Below are 15,143 nucleotides of genomic sequence, written 5' to 3'. Positions count from 1 at the left end.
GATGTTTTTGTTTGTATATGATACTCTGTGGTTTTAGAGTGAATTGTAAACATAAGTTATGTCTGTTTGCTCTTTTCTTATGAATTTCAGGTCATCAAGAAAACAACAACTTTTGCTCAGTAAATATAAATATAGGTCCAGGTGATTGTGAATGGTTTGTTGTTCCAGAAAATTATTGGGGTGTCATGAATGACTTCTGTGAAAAGTACGTTCTGCATTTTGCATTGCTACATTGTTTTTCTAATAATTGTGCAATCTATAGATCTACCTCTAAACTAGTGCTATTGATGTTTATTTGGGAGGTGGCACTTACTCTGTTCCGGCTAGTATATTACCTCCATTTTCCCTTCACGTATTCCAATAAAGCAGCAAAAGTGAAGTGGAAATGTAAATAGTCATTATTGTGAGCAGAATAAAAAGAACCATGCACCAATTTCTAATTAATTTGACTATCCCAAGAGGGCTTTAGGCCTATATTTCTTGGAACAGCACTCATGCCAAATGGCAGACTTTTAAAATAGAGGGAAGTTTCAAAGGCAATCTGTGATATTGTCTCTGGATGGTCTGAAGTTCAAAGAAAAAGAAGCAATAATTCCACTGGGCACGGGCAAGTACTTGGGCACACTTAAGCTAACACCTTGGACCTTCACTTTTAACTGTAAGTTGGCTAGAACTATCCTGAAAAAGGGTAGTTAGCAAGGAAGATTCCCCCTGCAGTGATGTGACTTTCCATTCTGCCTCTTCCTGCACCAGCATACCCAAGACAACTCCTGGCAAGGTAATAGAGTTTCATGAGTTGTGGCTCTTTTGTGATGACTGTTGCAACTTCTTCCATCCATCACAATGGCACTTGGTGTTGCACAGCAGCTGGACTGTGTGCTCCTGATTCTAAGTAGGCTTGGGAACTTCTGGGCCTGAAGAAACAGGGATGCAGCACTGCACAACTCAGAGGAGTTTTAGATGAAGCCCAGTAATGCCAATAAACTATTCTTTCACGATCAGTGGAGTCCTTAGTGAAACTATATTTCTGGAAGTCATAGTGCACATAGTTTAAAATATACTTAACTCAAATCATACTACTCATAGAACTTTGTGCAAACATTAGACTGTAGCTGTTCCCTTTGAAGTTGTTCATTAAGAATTGAAAGCTTGTAGTCTGAGGAAGCATACAAATAATCCTCTTGTGCAAATATTGTGGTCCTTTTGTCAGTTTTGTCGAACATTTTTGATTGACTAAATAGTTTTTTGTACATAGGAAATGTGTGTTGACAAAAGTCTTAAGACCAACTTTTCCTGTTTCAGAAACAACGTGAATTTCCTAATGGGCTCGTGGTGGCCTAACCTGGAAGATTTGTATGAAGCCAATGTTCCAGTGTATAGATTTATTCAGAGACCTGGAGATTTGGTGTGGATAAATGCTGGGACTGTTCACTGGGTTCAAGCTATTGGCTGGTGTAACAATATTGCCTGGAATGTTGGCCCTCTTACAGGTATTACATTTTGTTAACTTTTTTCCTGAATTATTTAAGCTATGTTGGTTTAGGATGTAAACTGCCTAGAGACACAAGTTGGGGTGGTGTATAAATGCATAAAATAATAATAAACACAGTAAAATCAAATTTCAAATAGATTAGGTATGAACATATTTACAAGATTTGCGATATGGTGATAGAAGTTATAGTTACGTTGGACTTTGCAATCATTTTGATAATGTTCCGGAAGAGATAAAACTTTTCAGAGTTGTCAAATAGTATCTCTGTTTCAAAAATTAGTTTTTAAAATATATCTATTTTGATTTTTTTACAATTATAAATTAATTACAATTTGTATACAGTATTTAGTAGTCTGTGAACATAAATAATAAGAGTCTCAGTTGTCAATATCTTAGTCAATTAAAAAGCAAATGTTCTGCAGAAATATAATTTCTTTACAAAAGGCTCCACTACCCACACTCCACTTTAAAGGGCAAGCAGAAGTAACATTTTAATTTTAATATGTAGACAGCTTCAGTTAATGGCAATAAAGCTCTTTGTTATTTTTTGTTTTTAAATTAAGATGAAGATTGCATGCTATTAAAGCAAGAACCTTCATGATTTTTTCAGCACATGCCTTCTCTTTTGTTGTGACAAATCCTGTGAAAGATTGTTCCAGAGTAATTTCTTTGAAAGCTTAAGTTTAATAATTAGTATTCAAGGAAACATATTTTTTCTTACTTGTGAATAACTGAACCTTAAATGGTTATCTTCATAGCTTTTAAAATTGTACTCAGTTTTCCCCCTTGTGTTTCTGTGTAGCCTGTCAATATAAACTAGCCGTGGAACGGTACGAGTGGAATAAATTGCAAAGTGTGAAATCAATAGCACCTATGGTTCATCTTTCTTGGAACATAGCACGAAATATCAAAGTCTCAGATCCAAAGCTTTTTGAAATGATCAAGTAAGTACATTTTTAAGCTTGTTGATTTGGACTCATCTTAATTTGCTGAGTCTTGATTGGCAGAAAAAGGATACAAAGAGTAGGACTCTTTGTGAAACAAAGCAGGAAGCTTTTGGCATGCAAGTATTGGTTCACATATTGATGAAAGTTCAACTGGTATGGAATGGAGTCTGTTCAATTGATGATTTTTTTTTTTAACATTTTTAAAGGGAAAGACACACAGGTGAATGTTGTACAGCTTAGGCTCCTAGCCACTGCTTGAGTGAATTTTCTAGTCATCAGTTTTGACCAGTCAATGAGTTAAGGACAACCCTGCCTTTGCTATGTTTTAAAAGGGGAAAGAAATACAGAAGGAAGGGAAGAAAAATTCTTTTAAAATATTTACCTTTTCAAACAATTCATTTATCCAAGGCAACGCTTACAGTAAAATATCAAAGGCAAACTTCAGTCACCCACTGTCACCATTCCTCCACATATCTAAGATGTTTGTGCTCCTATGCCAGTTCTAAGCACACCCCACAACTTAATACAAAAAGGGACACAGATTCAGTGGCAAAAGAAAACTAAGTGATCTAGCCATCCATCAGCAGCTAGACATACTACCCTCTAGTGGTTGAGAATGGCATCTTAGTGTAGAACTAATGAGGTGGTGCTCTGTTTCTATTTTATTAAAGACTAGCAACAACTACAGAAGATACTTCCTCTGTGTTGGCACTACTGATTTATGTTCTGTATGAGAGTAGCTATAAGTAAGATTTTTTCAAAAGGTTCTGAGATGAGGCACTCTTTAACTCCTAGGAAGTACCTCCTTTGGTAGCCAGGCATGATTGTCAATAGGAAAACATATCAATGTATTATTACAGGCAAACCTTAGAATATGGTCATCTAGGAGAGACCATATTACTCCTGTGTTGAAAGAACTAAACTGGTTGCTGATACATTTCTGGGCAAAATACAAGGTGCTGGTCATTACCTATAAACAGCTTAGGCCCTGGGTATTTAAGAGAATGTCGTCTTTACCACGAGCCCCACCTCCTGTTGAGATCATCCAGAGAGGTTCACTTGCGGCTGCCGCCAACTCACTTGGCGGCTACTGGGGAATGGGCCTTCTTCGTTGCTGTCCCTAGACTTTGGAATGCGTTCCCTGTTGAAATAAGAGCCTGCCCATCTCTGGCAACTTTTAAAAAGGCACTGAAGCCATATTTATTCACCGAGGCTTTTAACTGCACTTATGGTTTTAAATTTTAATGTTGGTTTTAAATGATTTTAATGTTTAAATTGTTTTAATTGTTTAATTGATTTCGTTTGGATTTTAATTGTTTTGTTTTTATTTTGTTGTAAACTGCCCTGAGCCATTTTTGGAAGGGTGGTTAGGGTTGGTTTAATTAATTGATGATGATGATGATGATGATGATGATGATGATGATGGAAGATGATTATTCACGGGGGGTCCATTCTTTGCCTACCACCGCGAGTAACAAGGCATTGTGCCTATGGAAAATGGGGGCTTAGGTTCCAGAATGAGGAAAAAGGTTTAAAAAAACAGCAGCAAAAGGTGAAAATAGCTGAAAGTATCTACTGTACTGTGCTCCTCAGGGTCTTCATTTGCCCAGGAAAGTCCTCCCACCAAAAAAACCCTCCCCCCTCCCAACTGCAAAAAATTGTGGGGGGAAATTTTTTAAGTTTTTTTAGCAGATGAGCCACAATATGGCTTCATTTCTTAAAATAGCGGCCAGAAATGATTTCCATGGGCATTTCTGGCCTTCTAGGAACCACAGATATGTGGGTTTTATCCCTTCAGTATCTATGGATATTAAGATCAGGTGTCTTTGTGCCACGTGTGGATATGCAAAACCGTGAATAGCAGTCCCACATATAATGAGGTTTGCCTGTACTTATTTAATGGATTTTTACCCTGCTTTTTCATAGAAGCCCCCCCCAAGTGGGAGGTAAGCAACTTTATACCCCCAAAGTGGCTTAATAGCTACTACTCTCAGCTCCCAGACCAGTCCATTAGGAGTTTGCAGGGTCTCATAAAACTCATTACTGAGGTTACTCAGATGTCACCAAACATTTGCTTAAGCATCCTCAGTTAAGTGGATTGGAAAGCTTTTTATTGCTCCCTAGCTCAAAGCATGTGAAAGGAATGTTCCTTTGCAGCTCACCTTCTTAAGCTTGATGCATCCTCTAGTGGGTTCTCTTCCCCTCCCCTCTTTCTAACATGCAGGAAGTGAGAAACGGAGGGAATGGTGCATTGTTGTGACCAGTATGGCTTACACCTTGAGAGAATGTGGCTATCACACCACTGCTCCATCTCCTTACCCATCTCTCAATCCGAGAATAAGGAGATAAGAGGGACGAGTTACACTTGACAATGAAGCATTCAGCTGCTTTCCTCCTAACAGCTTTTCTTTTCCCGTTCTTGCAAACTAGTGCTGAGGCCTATGCCTCTTTACCCTTGGACCTGGAACAAGCATAAGAGATAGAGAAGCACACACTGTCAAGCATTAGTAGCTAACAATGTGAGGGGATGGGGCGTGACTGAACAAACACTGCACAGTGTACCATCATGAAGAGAAAACATGATCCTTACACTTCGTGAAGAGGCACAGTGAGTGTGGCAGATGCCAGGGAGCTGTCTCCTGCAGATCTAGATTTTTCAGAGGGTGAAGCAACAGCAAACTTCCTGGAATGAGCCATGCAAAGCATAGGCAGGGATGTGCTTGACACAGTCAGAATAATTTGAGCAGTGGGGTGGCAGCAGGTGATGGTGACAAGTCTGAGACCAAATGCTGCAAAAAAGAAAAAGAAAAAAAAAGAACCTAAAACTGTTGTAACAAGCAGATCTTGGAAACGAAGGAGGAGCAGGAGCAGATCTTGTTCCCCAGGCTCTGCAAAACCACCAACACTCTCCCAGAGCCGCACAAATAGCCAGGATCTACAGGGGTGTAGTGCTCATTATTCAGGTTTGCCCTCCAAAAGGCCTAGGAGGGAGGGACAAGCAGAGGGCTCATAGTCCACTCCTTTCCTAAAGTCGTTTGGCGTTTTAGTGAATCAATCTGATGCACTCTGCGTGATCCTGCCAGACCTCCCAACTGGAAGAGAGGAATGAGTAATCATGGCAGGAATGACTTTTCTACTCAGTATTTTCTCAAGGGTCTTCCTAAAGGGCTTTCAGGTATTTGAACTTATGGAGAAGTAATAAGGAGAGATTTTCTTGAGTGCTCAGCCCAAGAGAGTGAGGGCAAGCTTCCCATGTGCTCGGTACTTGGCATGATTCATCTTCTTGAGATGTTTGGGAAAGTTATTGAATGGACAGCACCTGTGTGCAGTAGGACCAAGAAACAGACTTGTCTCAAAATACTACTACTTCCAGACATGATGGATAGGCATAGGTGGATGCCCCAGTAGCAGTTCTGCCACACTACCTGCTGATAGGATGGCCTTCCTAGGGACCAGTGCAACAAAGTCATTGCAGTTGTCCTCGGGGGGGGGGATGTCAAGGCCATCTCTCTTTCATTATAGGCATCTACTCAAATTTTCTTTCTTTAAGGGTGATCCACATGTTGGCAAATAGCTTTAGCCTCTCCAGAGGCAGAGCTGCCGAAAGAGTCTGAGCTCTGTATGACTGCATTTTCAGCATCTGCCTTAATAGCTACTTCTCTCAAGTCAATCCAGTTTTCAGCTAGGGTCATGGCTTCTAAAATCTCAGCACGCACACAGACATGTTTGCAGTAGTGAGGTTGTCCCAGACTCCTCAATTCTCTTTAGCAAACATTGTTTGCTTAGGGTGGCATCAAGACTACAATAGTGATAACCAAGTCCTGTTGGAATGAATGGCATTTAAGTTAGTCATGACTAACTTACCTCATTTGATTTCAGTGGTGTCATGATTATAGACTCCAAGATTTGCAGGGAATCTCAGGGTGCCATTTTAGAAACTATGGAGAACCCTCAAACATTCAACAATTCTGAAAGCAATTCAGCATTTACTCCTGATAGGAGCATAGATCTATTTCCAAGAGGACAAGTTTGATCCAGGATGTTCCCCATATTTTTCATAGTATGCAGGAAAACTGGGGATGTGAAAAAATATTTTAGACCTTATTCTTTATTCACTTGCCTTGTTAACTCAAACCTATATGTATAAGCTGTGGCAGTAAACTACCATCCACAGACCATCATGAGTACTGTTTGCTGTGCTTAGGGGGGAAATGCAACCCAAGCTCCTGTAAAATCTGCCAATCTTTCTCCAAAACAAGAAAAAGCAAAGAGTTAAGGCTGAGGGCAACACTTTATGGCATGGCATTTTACCCGGCAACTTCCATGCCAACTCCTTTGAAATTTCCACTAATGTCGACATCGACTATGAGCCCAACTTCAGTGTCAAGGCAGATGGCATCGGCAAAAAACACTTCATCTTCCGAAAGTCAAGACTGTCACAACAAACCCAGCTGGTATTGACCACTTCGTGACCCAACACCTTAGCGGTTTCAATGCAGTCCTCCAGAACAAATGAGTATAAGCATGTTTCAAAGTCTTGGCACAAAGAGGAAGTGAAGGAAAAGAAAAGACATGTCTCTTAAAGAGTCACAATGGCCAGCGCTGAGGACAGGGTACTGAAGCCAAAAAATGGCTAATGGCTAATTGCTTCAATCCTATAGTGAGGAGAAGGGAGAAATCAGCACCAAGCTCCACTTCAACTGTTGCTGCTGCCAACACATTTCAAAATGCAACGTTGTAGCCCACTGGATTTATTTTGACATCGGTGTTGACATCAACTCTGAATACGTCAACATTGATGCAGGCAGACACTTCTGCAAAGGGCAATAACGTTGCTGCATTTCCATCTCCATAAAGGCTCACAGTCTAAAAAGAAACGTAAGATAGACACCAGCAACAGTCACTGGAGGTACTGTGCTGGGGGTAGATAGGGCCAGTTACTCTCCCCCTGCTAAATAAAGAGAATCACCACATTAAAAGGTGCCTCTTTGCCAAGTTGATCCTCTCTCCCACTCAGGTGGACCTGATAACATTTGCAGAGCTGATTGGGGCTACGGGTACCTTCTCAAAATATAATACTGTCAGACAGATTTCATGCCAGGCCTTTCCAGAGGTTCTTTTTTGATATTCAGAGTCAAATAGTGCAGACACTCCAACTGAGTTTTGTTTTGCCAGATCATCTTTATCTACCACTTGAGCTTCAGTGGTAGATGGCCACAGGCTGATGGTTAACAGAAATTCCTCTCTGGGAACCCAAGCTCTGCTGTTGAGCTCATCTTCAGGTTTTGGTAGGTCATAGCAAGTAGTCTACTAAGCTGTCTGCCTAGAACATTAATTGGTTAGACCCCAGAGCTATAAACATGGCTCTTCATGCCTTCCGAATCTCAAAACAAGGTGTAATGGTTTACAAACACAATATGTTAGTGAAGGTATATGTGGATTGTCTGGGAAGCATCTGATCAATGCCACTGCATTAAGTAACATACTGACATAATCGGAGCATCATCATCCTCTCATCTTCATGAACAGCTCATGTGGCAAGAGCTGAAAACACTGAAAATACAGATTAGCTCAGCTGGAAGATCTAGAACTAGGTGGAACGAAAACCACACCACTGATTTTCCACAATTTATGTGAACTCTTTGGGCAAGTGAAAGTGGAGCTCTTTTCAGTACTAGAGAAAACCAAGTTCAAGATGGATCTGTCCTTAAACTTGGGAATAAATTTGCCATTCCACAGGTCATCTGCAATTATGTTGCCCTCCTTCTATCCTAGGTTTCTCCAACCAAAAGAAAAGGAGTAACATACCTTGCTTTTCAAGAGGGCTCTTAGCTTTTACATCTCTAGAACTCAAAAGCCCCAGAAGATGGAATTAATGTTTGTTTCTTTTATACATTCTCCAAGGGGGATAAGGTATCTAATTCCACCATTGCCTACTGGCTTCAAGATTGCCTCTCTCTGGCTTACAAACTACTCTTGGACTCTGCCAGAAGAAATTAAGATCATTCTCTGAAGGAAACCACTACAGCAGTTTTATTAGCCCTGTTCTTATTTATTTATTTATTATTTATTTATTCGATTTTTATACTGCCCTTCCGAAATGGCTCAGGGCAGTTTACAGTTAAAACAGAAACCATTAAAACCAACAACAATTAAAACAGAAATATAAATATGAAAACCAATTAACAATTAAACATCTTAAAAAACAATTAAACTATCAGAACAATTAAAACCCTGAAAACCAGGTTAGCATTAAAACAATTAAAACTAATTTAAAACCCTGAAAGGCCAGGCTAAACAGATGGATTTTAAGGGCTCTCTTGAAGGTCAGTAAGGAATTAAGATTGCAAATTTCTGCTGGGAGTGCATTCCACAGCCCCACGGCAGCTACAGAGAAGGCATGCCTCTGAATTGCCACCAGACAAACTGGTGGTAACTGGTGACGGACCTCCTCAGATGACCTTAATGTGTGGTTGGGATCATGTAGAAGAAGGCGTTCTCTAAGATATCTCAGACCCAAGCCCTTCAGGGCTTTAAAGGTAATAACCAGCACTTTGTATTTTGCCTGGAAACATATCAGCAGCCAGTGTAACTGTTTCAAAACAGGCATAATATGGTCTCTCCGGGTTGCCCCAGAGGCCAGTCTGGCTGCTGCATTCTGAACCAATTGAAGTTTCCAGACTACATACAAAGGCAGCCCCACATAGAGCACATTGCAATAGTCAAGCCGGGAGGTTACCAGCTGATGTACCACTGTTTTGAGGTCATCCTCTTCAAGGAATGGGCACAGCTGTTGAATCAGCCGAAGCTGATAGAAAGCACTCCTGGCCATGGCCTCCACCTGAGATACTAGGGTGAGGCCTGGGTCCAGGAGTACTCCCAAGCTGAGCACCTGCTCCTTCTGGGGGAGTGTAACCCCATCCAGCACAGGAAGATCTAACACACCCCTCAGATTCTGAGCCCCCACAATGAGCACCTCTGTCTTGCTTGGATTCAGCTTCAATCTGTTATCCCTCATCCAGCCCATTACTGCCTGTAGGCAGGCATTTAGAGAATGAGTGCCATTTCCTGAAGATGAAAAGGAGAAGTAGATTTGGGTGTCATCAGCATACTGATAACATCCAGCACCAAACCTCCTGATGACCTCACCCATCGGTTTCATGTAGAAATTATAAAGCATTGGTGATAGAATGGAGCCCTGAGGGACTTCTGCATTAAATTGGTGTGCAAGGCAATCATATGGTGATCCCTTCACTAGGCACTACTATGTTATTGCTAACTCACTGGCCAATATAGCCTTTTGGTGGCGTATTTTGTAGAAAGTGGTCTCTATCTGAGATTGGTTAATTGTCATCTGTTGAGGGTAGATTGCTCTTTCTCAGTTGCTTGAAGGCAGGGACATCTCCATGGGTTAGCCTCCTCCAGGAGCTCCAAGGCAGGACAGATTTGATTGGATAAAAAGAAAGACCTGCCTGAGCCTGAGGAGGATAACTCCGCCCCATTTCTTTCTGTCCTTCAGCAGCTCCAGGCAGTTTCCTTTTTCTCTCTAGCTTTTCAGCATTTTTTGCTCTCATTTTAGCTCTTTTTCTCTTCCTCTTCTATTTCTACCCTCTGTGGCTCACCCTGGTTTATCCTATACCTTAAAAAAAAAAATTATAACCTTTTCCCCCCTCTTCCCCCCCCCCCACACCAGTTCTCCCCTTCCGCTGTATAGAGCAGGATCTCAGAGGACTATCCCCCACTCATGAACAGGATTATAAAAACAATTGGTCTGCCAAATAAATCTACCCAAGAACCCGATCCCACAGCAAAGGGGAAGTTGGCGTTCCCTAGGGCAAAAGCAAAAATTATGTTGTTACCTATGCCAGATTTATTTTCAGATGTGGTGAAAGAAGAATGGCTTCTCCCCGCCTCAGATCTCAGACCAATGGCGATAGCTAACAAGTTTTATTCCTTCCAACAGGAGGCATCAAACATGCTAAAAACACCTAATACCGATGCCCCAATAGCTCAACTGGTATCTGGCTCTTTGGTTCCAAAGGATGGCGGAGCCTCCCTCAAGAACCTGGAGGATAGGAAAGCTGAACTATCTTTCAAGCGTGTTCATGACAATTCAGCCCTAGTCACTCGAGCCACCTCTGCAGCATCTATGGCAGCCAGGGCATCTCTCCTTTGGATAGATGACCTCATTAGCGACCCACCATCTGATCCAGTGAAGATGCAGCAACAATTAGTGAAGTTACAGAAAGCCCAGGCCTTTATGGCCGACGCTACGTTGGATGCAATTCATTTTTCAACACGAGTGTCCGCCACAGCAGTGGTGGGCAGATGCCACCTGCCACCAGGCTCAAAAATTGGCAAGTCGATGCCAACTCCAGAATCAACCTTTCTTCAGTTCCATATGATGCCTCCAAGCTTTTGGAAACATGGCCCTAAAATTCTACTCTCCTCCCTCCTACAAGTTCCTACCAACTCCAAGGTCACGGTCCTTCGCAGAGCACTCACAGATGCTACAAGCAATCCAACACCTGCAGGACATCAGGGCAATCGAACCGGTGCCCACCTTGGAGGAGGGAAGAGGAGTCTATTCTCTTCTCTTCACAGTACCAAAAAAAGACGGAACCCAACAAGCCATCCTCAACTTAAAATGCCTGAACAAATCAGTACGCCGGATTCACTTTCACATGGAAACCTTAAGATCAATCTCAGAGGCCATGCACAGGCACAACCTACTGACTTCCATTGACCTGAAAGAGGCTTACCTGCATGTACCTATTCACCTGGACAGCAGAAAATTCCTTCGGTTCAGGTATGCAGGCCGGCACTTCCAGTATGTGGCCCTGCCCTTCAGCCTCTTATCCACACCTCGGATTTTCACAAAGATCCTGGCACCCCTGGTGGCCCACCTCTGCCTCCAGGGAGTGCGGGTCTTTGCGTACCTAGACTACTTGCTTCTTCAATCACGCTCCTCTCAAGAGGCCCAGAGAGATCTCCAGTCCACTCTTGTCAGCACTGGATCTTCACAGTTTCCTAGTAAACATCGAAAAGAGTCAGCTGACTCCATCATACCAGTTACGTCACCTGGGAGTAATTATAGACATAACAAGAGCGACCATGTCTCCCTCCAGACCGCCTAGCCACTCTTCAGTCGGAAATCAAGTTGGTTCTATCGACGCCAACGGTTCCCCTCAACATGCTGGCGCGTCTGCTGGGCTTGGTGGCAGCACTGGACTCAGTGCCTTGGGCGCGCCTCCATCTACGTAATCTGCAGTGGTTTCTGCTCCCCTTCCAGAGGGAAATCACCAGAAAGTCAAAGCGCAAAGTAAATCTACCAGACTCAATTCAGACATCACTCCGCTGGTGATTACGCTCCAACAACCTCCTGTGAGGCAAGCCCTTCCTGGATCCTCCCAGGGCCATTCTATACACCGACACAAGTGACAGAGGCTGGGGAGCCCATTGCTCCAACCTGTCTGCTCAGGGACTCTGGTCAAGACAAGAACAAGAGCACAGCATAAACTGGAGAGAACTTCGAGCCATCCAGTTAGCTCTCCTAACCTTCCCTACCCTCTCTCCAGGCCTCCCATGTGTTAGTCAAAACAGACAACACAACGGCCAAAGCATACATCAACCGACAAGGGGGTACTCACTCCCGCTCGTTACATCAAGAAGCGATCCTCTTCCTGACTTGGGTGGAGAAACATCTGGAATCCATAATAGCCCATCACGTCAAGGGGGAACTGAATGTAGTGGCGGACTGGCTCTCAGTCACACTGATGTTTCCCCGGGGGAATGGAGCCTACATCCCAGGATCTTCCATCAGATCATGGATCGTATGGGAGTCCCAATGCCGGAGCTTTTCGTGACTCCGTCCAATGCAAAACTTCCCAGGTTCATGTCGAGGTTCCCTTCCCAGAGCGCAGCGGCAGTAGACGCCATGTCAGCCCAGTGGCCGGAAGGGCTTCTCTACGCCTTTCCCCCATCTCCACTGCTAGCAAGACTCCTTCGCAGAATCGGTCTTCTCCGAGCCAAGGTAATTCTCATAGCTCCCTTCTGGCCTTGATGTCCTTGGTTTCCGGAGTTACTCCACATGTTGGTCACCCCACATTGGAGTTGTCACCGACACAGGACCTTCATTCGCAAGGCCCGCTCCAACATCCCAACCCCGCTTGGTTGTGTCTCTCCGCCTAGAGTCTGAGCGGTGGATCCTCAGACTGCAAGGTTTCAATGGGGGTGTACTAGACACCATGTTGGCATCGCGTCAACAGAAAGAGTATACCAATACACCTGGCGGTCATTTCTACGTTGGATGGCACGTCATTCCATTTCCAAGGCATTCTCGTTCGCTTTACCATCTCCTTCACTTCCTTCAGGAGGGACTGGAAAGGGGTCTCAGGCCAAACACTCTGAAAAGACAGGTGGCTTCACTACTTCCATTGCTCGCCGATGGCACATCCCAGTCCTCTCAAGCACATTCTCATCTCCGCTGCTTCCTAAGAGGTCCATCTCTACTGTCACTTCCAACAGTCTACCAATTTCCCACCTGGGACCTGCATATTGTCCTTCACGCCCTGCAATCACAGCCCTTCGAACCGATACGGTCCATTCCCATCAAGGTTTTGTCATTTAAGTTAGCCTTCCTCATCGCAGTCATGTCTGCTAGGAGGATTTCTGAACTTCGGGCCCTATCAGTGAACAAATCATTCTGCATTTTCCTGAAAGATGCCGGACGTCTGGTCCTGGACCCGTTCATCCGTCCAAAAGTTTCATCCACTTTCCACCTGTCACAGGACGTGTTCCTGCCATCCTTTTGTCCCAAACCCTCCCACCCTACAGAAAAGAGGTGGCACAAGTTGGATGTTTGACACTGTTTAAAGGTCTACATAAAACATTCAGCATCATTCAGGACCTCAGAGAGTATGTTTGTGTATTTCCACCCCTGGTCCATGGGATCTGCAGTATCTTCAGCTACTATAGCAAGGTGGATCAAGGCGTGCATCGCTATGGCCTACGAAGCACAACGGATCAGGCCTCCCGCCTCCATTCTAGCTCACTCGACCAGGGCAGCAGCAAACTCAGTGGCATTTTCTACAAATGCCTCAGTCGACGAGATATGCAGAGCAGCCATATGGGCATCATTCTCTACTTTTACGAGGCACTACAAGATCGATGAATGCGCCTCTGCCAGAGCCACTTTGGGGAGGTGGGTCCTTCAGCAGGTTCTTTCTCGACAGTAGGTCAGACCGCTCCCACCCATATTGGTCAGCTGTGGTATATCCCATGGAGATGTCCCTGCCTTCAAGCAACCAAGAAAAGAGCATTGGTTTCACTTACCAGAAAGCTTCTTCTGGTTGCTGAAGCCAGGGACATCTTGGCCCACCTGACTGCAGCACTCTGACCTACTCTCGACAAGACTCTTGGGTCTACGACCCTGCACAGATCAGGCCTTCGTTCTTCCCTCGCTCTGTCTACTGTTCCTTCTTGGTTGTTTCCAATCTTATTTTCTCTGTATGCACTACACGTCTGCCTTTATCTGCTGAGTCCGAAAGAACTGGGGTGGAGTTATCCTCCTCGGGCTTGGGCAGGCGTGTCTTTCTTTTTATCCAATCAAATCTGTCCTGCCTTGGAGCTCCTGGAGGAGGATAACCCATGGAGATGTCCCTGGCTTCAGCAACCAGAAGAAGCCTTCACTGTAAGTTAAACCAATGCTCCTTTTTGGAGTCAGACTACCCACCCTGGAATCTACGGATAAAAGAAAATGTGAGCCTCCATTCTCAGATGTTCAGGGTGGGGCAGTCTTCCTACCCTACAGACAGAACTCTGCATCCATATGGGGTAACAGAAGAGTGACGGGGCTCTGGCAAAACCGCCTGGCACTCAGAAATATCTGCATATCTGCACACACACCCCACACACCACTCCGTAGCAGAGCAAGTAGGGAAAATACTAAATCCAGTGGGATTATCTTCTTTACTTCTACCTTCTCTTCTCTGCTGGAATAGGAAAGTTCCGAAGTCACCAGGTTGTGACTTCACATGCACACAGTTGTTGGTTGTCTCTTTCTCTCTCTGCCCATTGGCACAGATTTCTCGTTGGAATTTATAGTTGGGGGATCAGAGATTTGTTTTCCATTTTGGGCTTGGGTTTGGAGCTGAGAGAACACAGGAAGATGCCTTATACAGAGTCAGACCACTGGTCCGTTTGGTCCAGCCATTTGTCCCCTCTTCCCTTGGTGTCTGTTCTTGTCAATGGCACTGCCTGACTTAGCAGGTTTTAGACTGTTCCACACCAAAACTTCCAAGAATGAACTGCTAAGTTCAAGGTTTGTTTCCTTCCTTCCTTCCTTCCTTCCTTCCTTCCTTCCTTCCTTCCTTCTTGGTTTTGTCTATTGTGTGATTATAGAGGTTAGAGTATTGGACTAGGACCAGGGAGACCTGAGTTAAAATTGCCATTTAGCCACAAAAGTCACTAGGTGATTCGGGGCCAGTCACTTTTTCTCAGCCTACCTCATAGGGTAGTGTTGAAGATAAAAAATAACCATGTATGCTGTTCTGGGCTCCTTGGAGGAGGAGCAGGATATAAATGTAAAAAGAAATTAACCAAGGTATTATGTGGTTAGATGGAATTGCAGACAATCCTGTTCCATATTGCAGCGCAGTGTGGGGGTGACCCTATGTTGTTTCTTCTTTTTTCTCACTGGAAGT

General features: G+C 43.8%; 1 protein-coding gene across 8 annotated transcripts in view; it reads left to right on the top strand.

The window, feature by feature from the left end:
• The window catches only part of KDM6A (lysine demethylase 6A), a 255,888-nt gene that overhangs the window by 219,111 nt on the left and 21,634 nt on the right, over nt 1-15,143 (top strand). For all 8 annotated transcript variants that reach the window (XM_053304859.1, XM_053304862.1, XM_053304861.1 and 5 more), the window contains 3 exons: nt 91-205; nt 1,303-1,490; nt 2,295-2,436. In XM_053304859.1, the coding sequence (XP_053160834.1) occupies nt 91-205; nt 1,303-1,490; nt 2,295-2,436 (445 nt within the window). The remainder of the gene's footprint in view (nt 1-90; nt 206-1,302; nt 1,491-2,294; nt 2,437-15,143) is intronic.

This window comes from Hemicordylus capensis, chromosome 3, assembly GCF_027244095.1.
Source record: "Hemicordylus capensis ecotype Gifberg chromosome 3, rHemCap1.1.pri, whole genome shotgun sequence".
In the NCBI taxonomy this organism is placed as follows: Eukaryota; Metazoa; Chordata; class Lepidosauria; order Squamata; family Cordylidae; genus Hemicordylus; species Hemicordylus capensis.
Note: the sequence above shows the minus strand (reverse complement) of the source record. Positions and strands in the feature narration are given on the sequence as shown.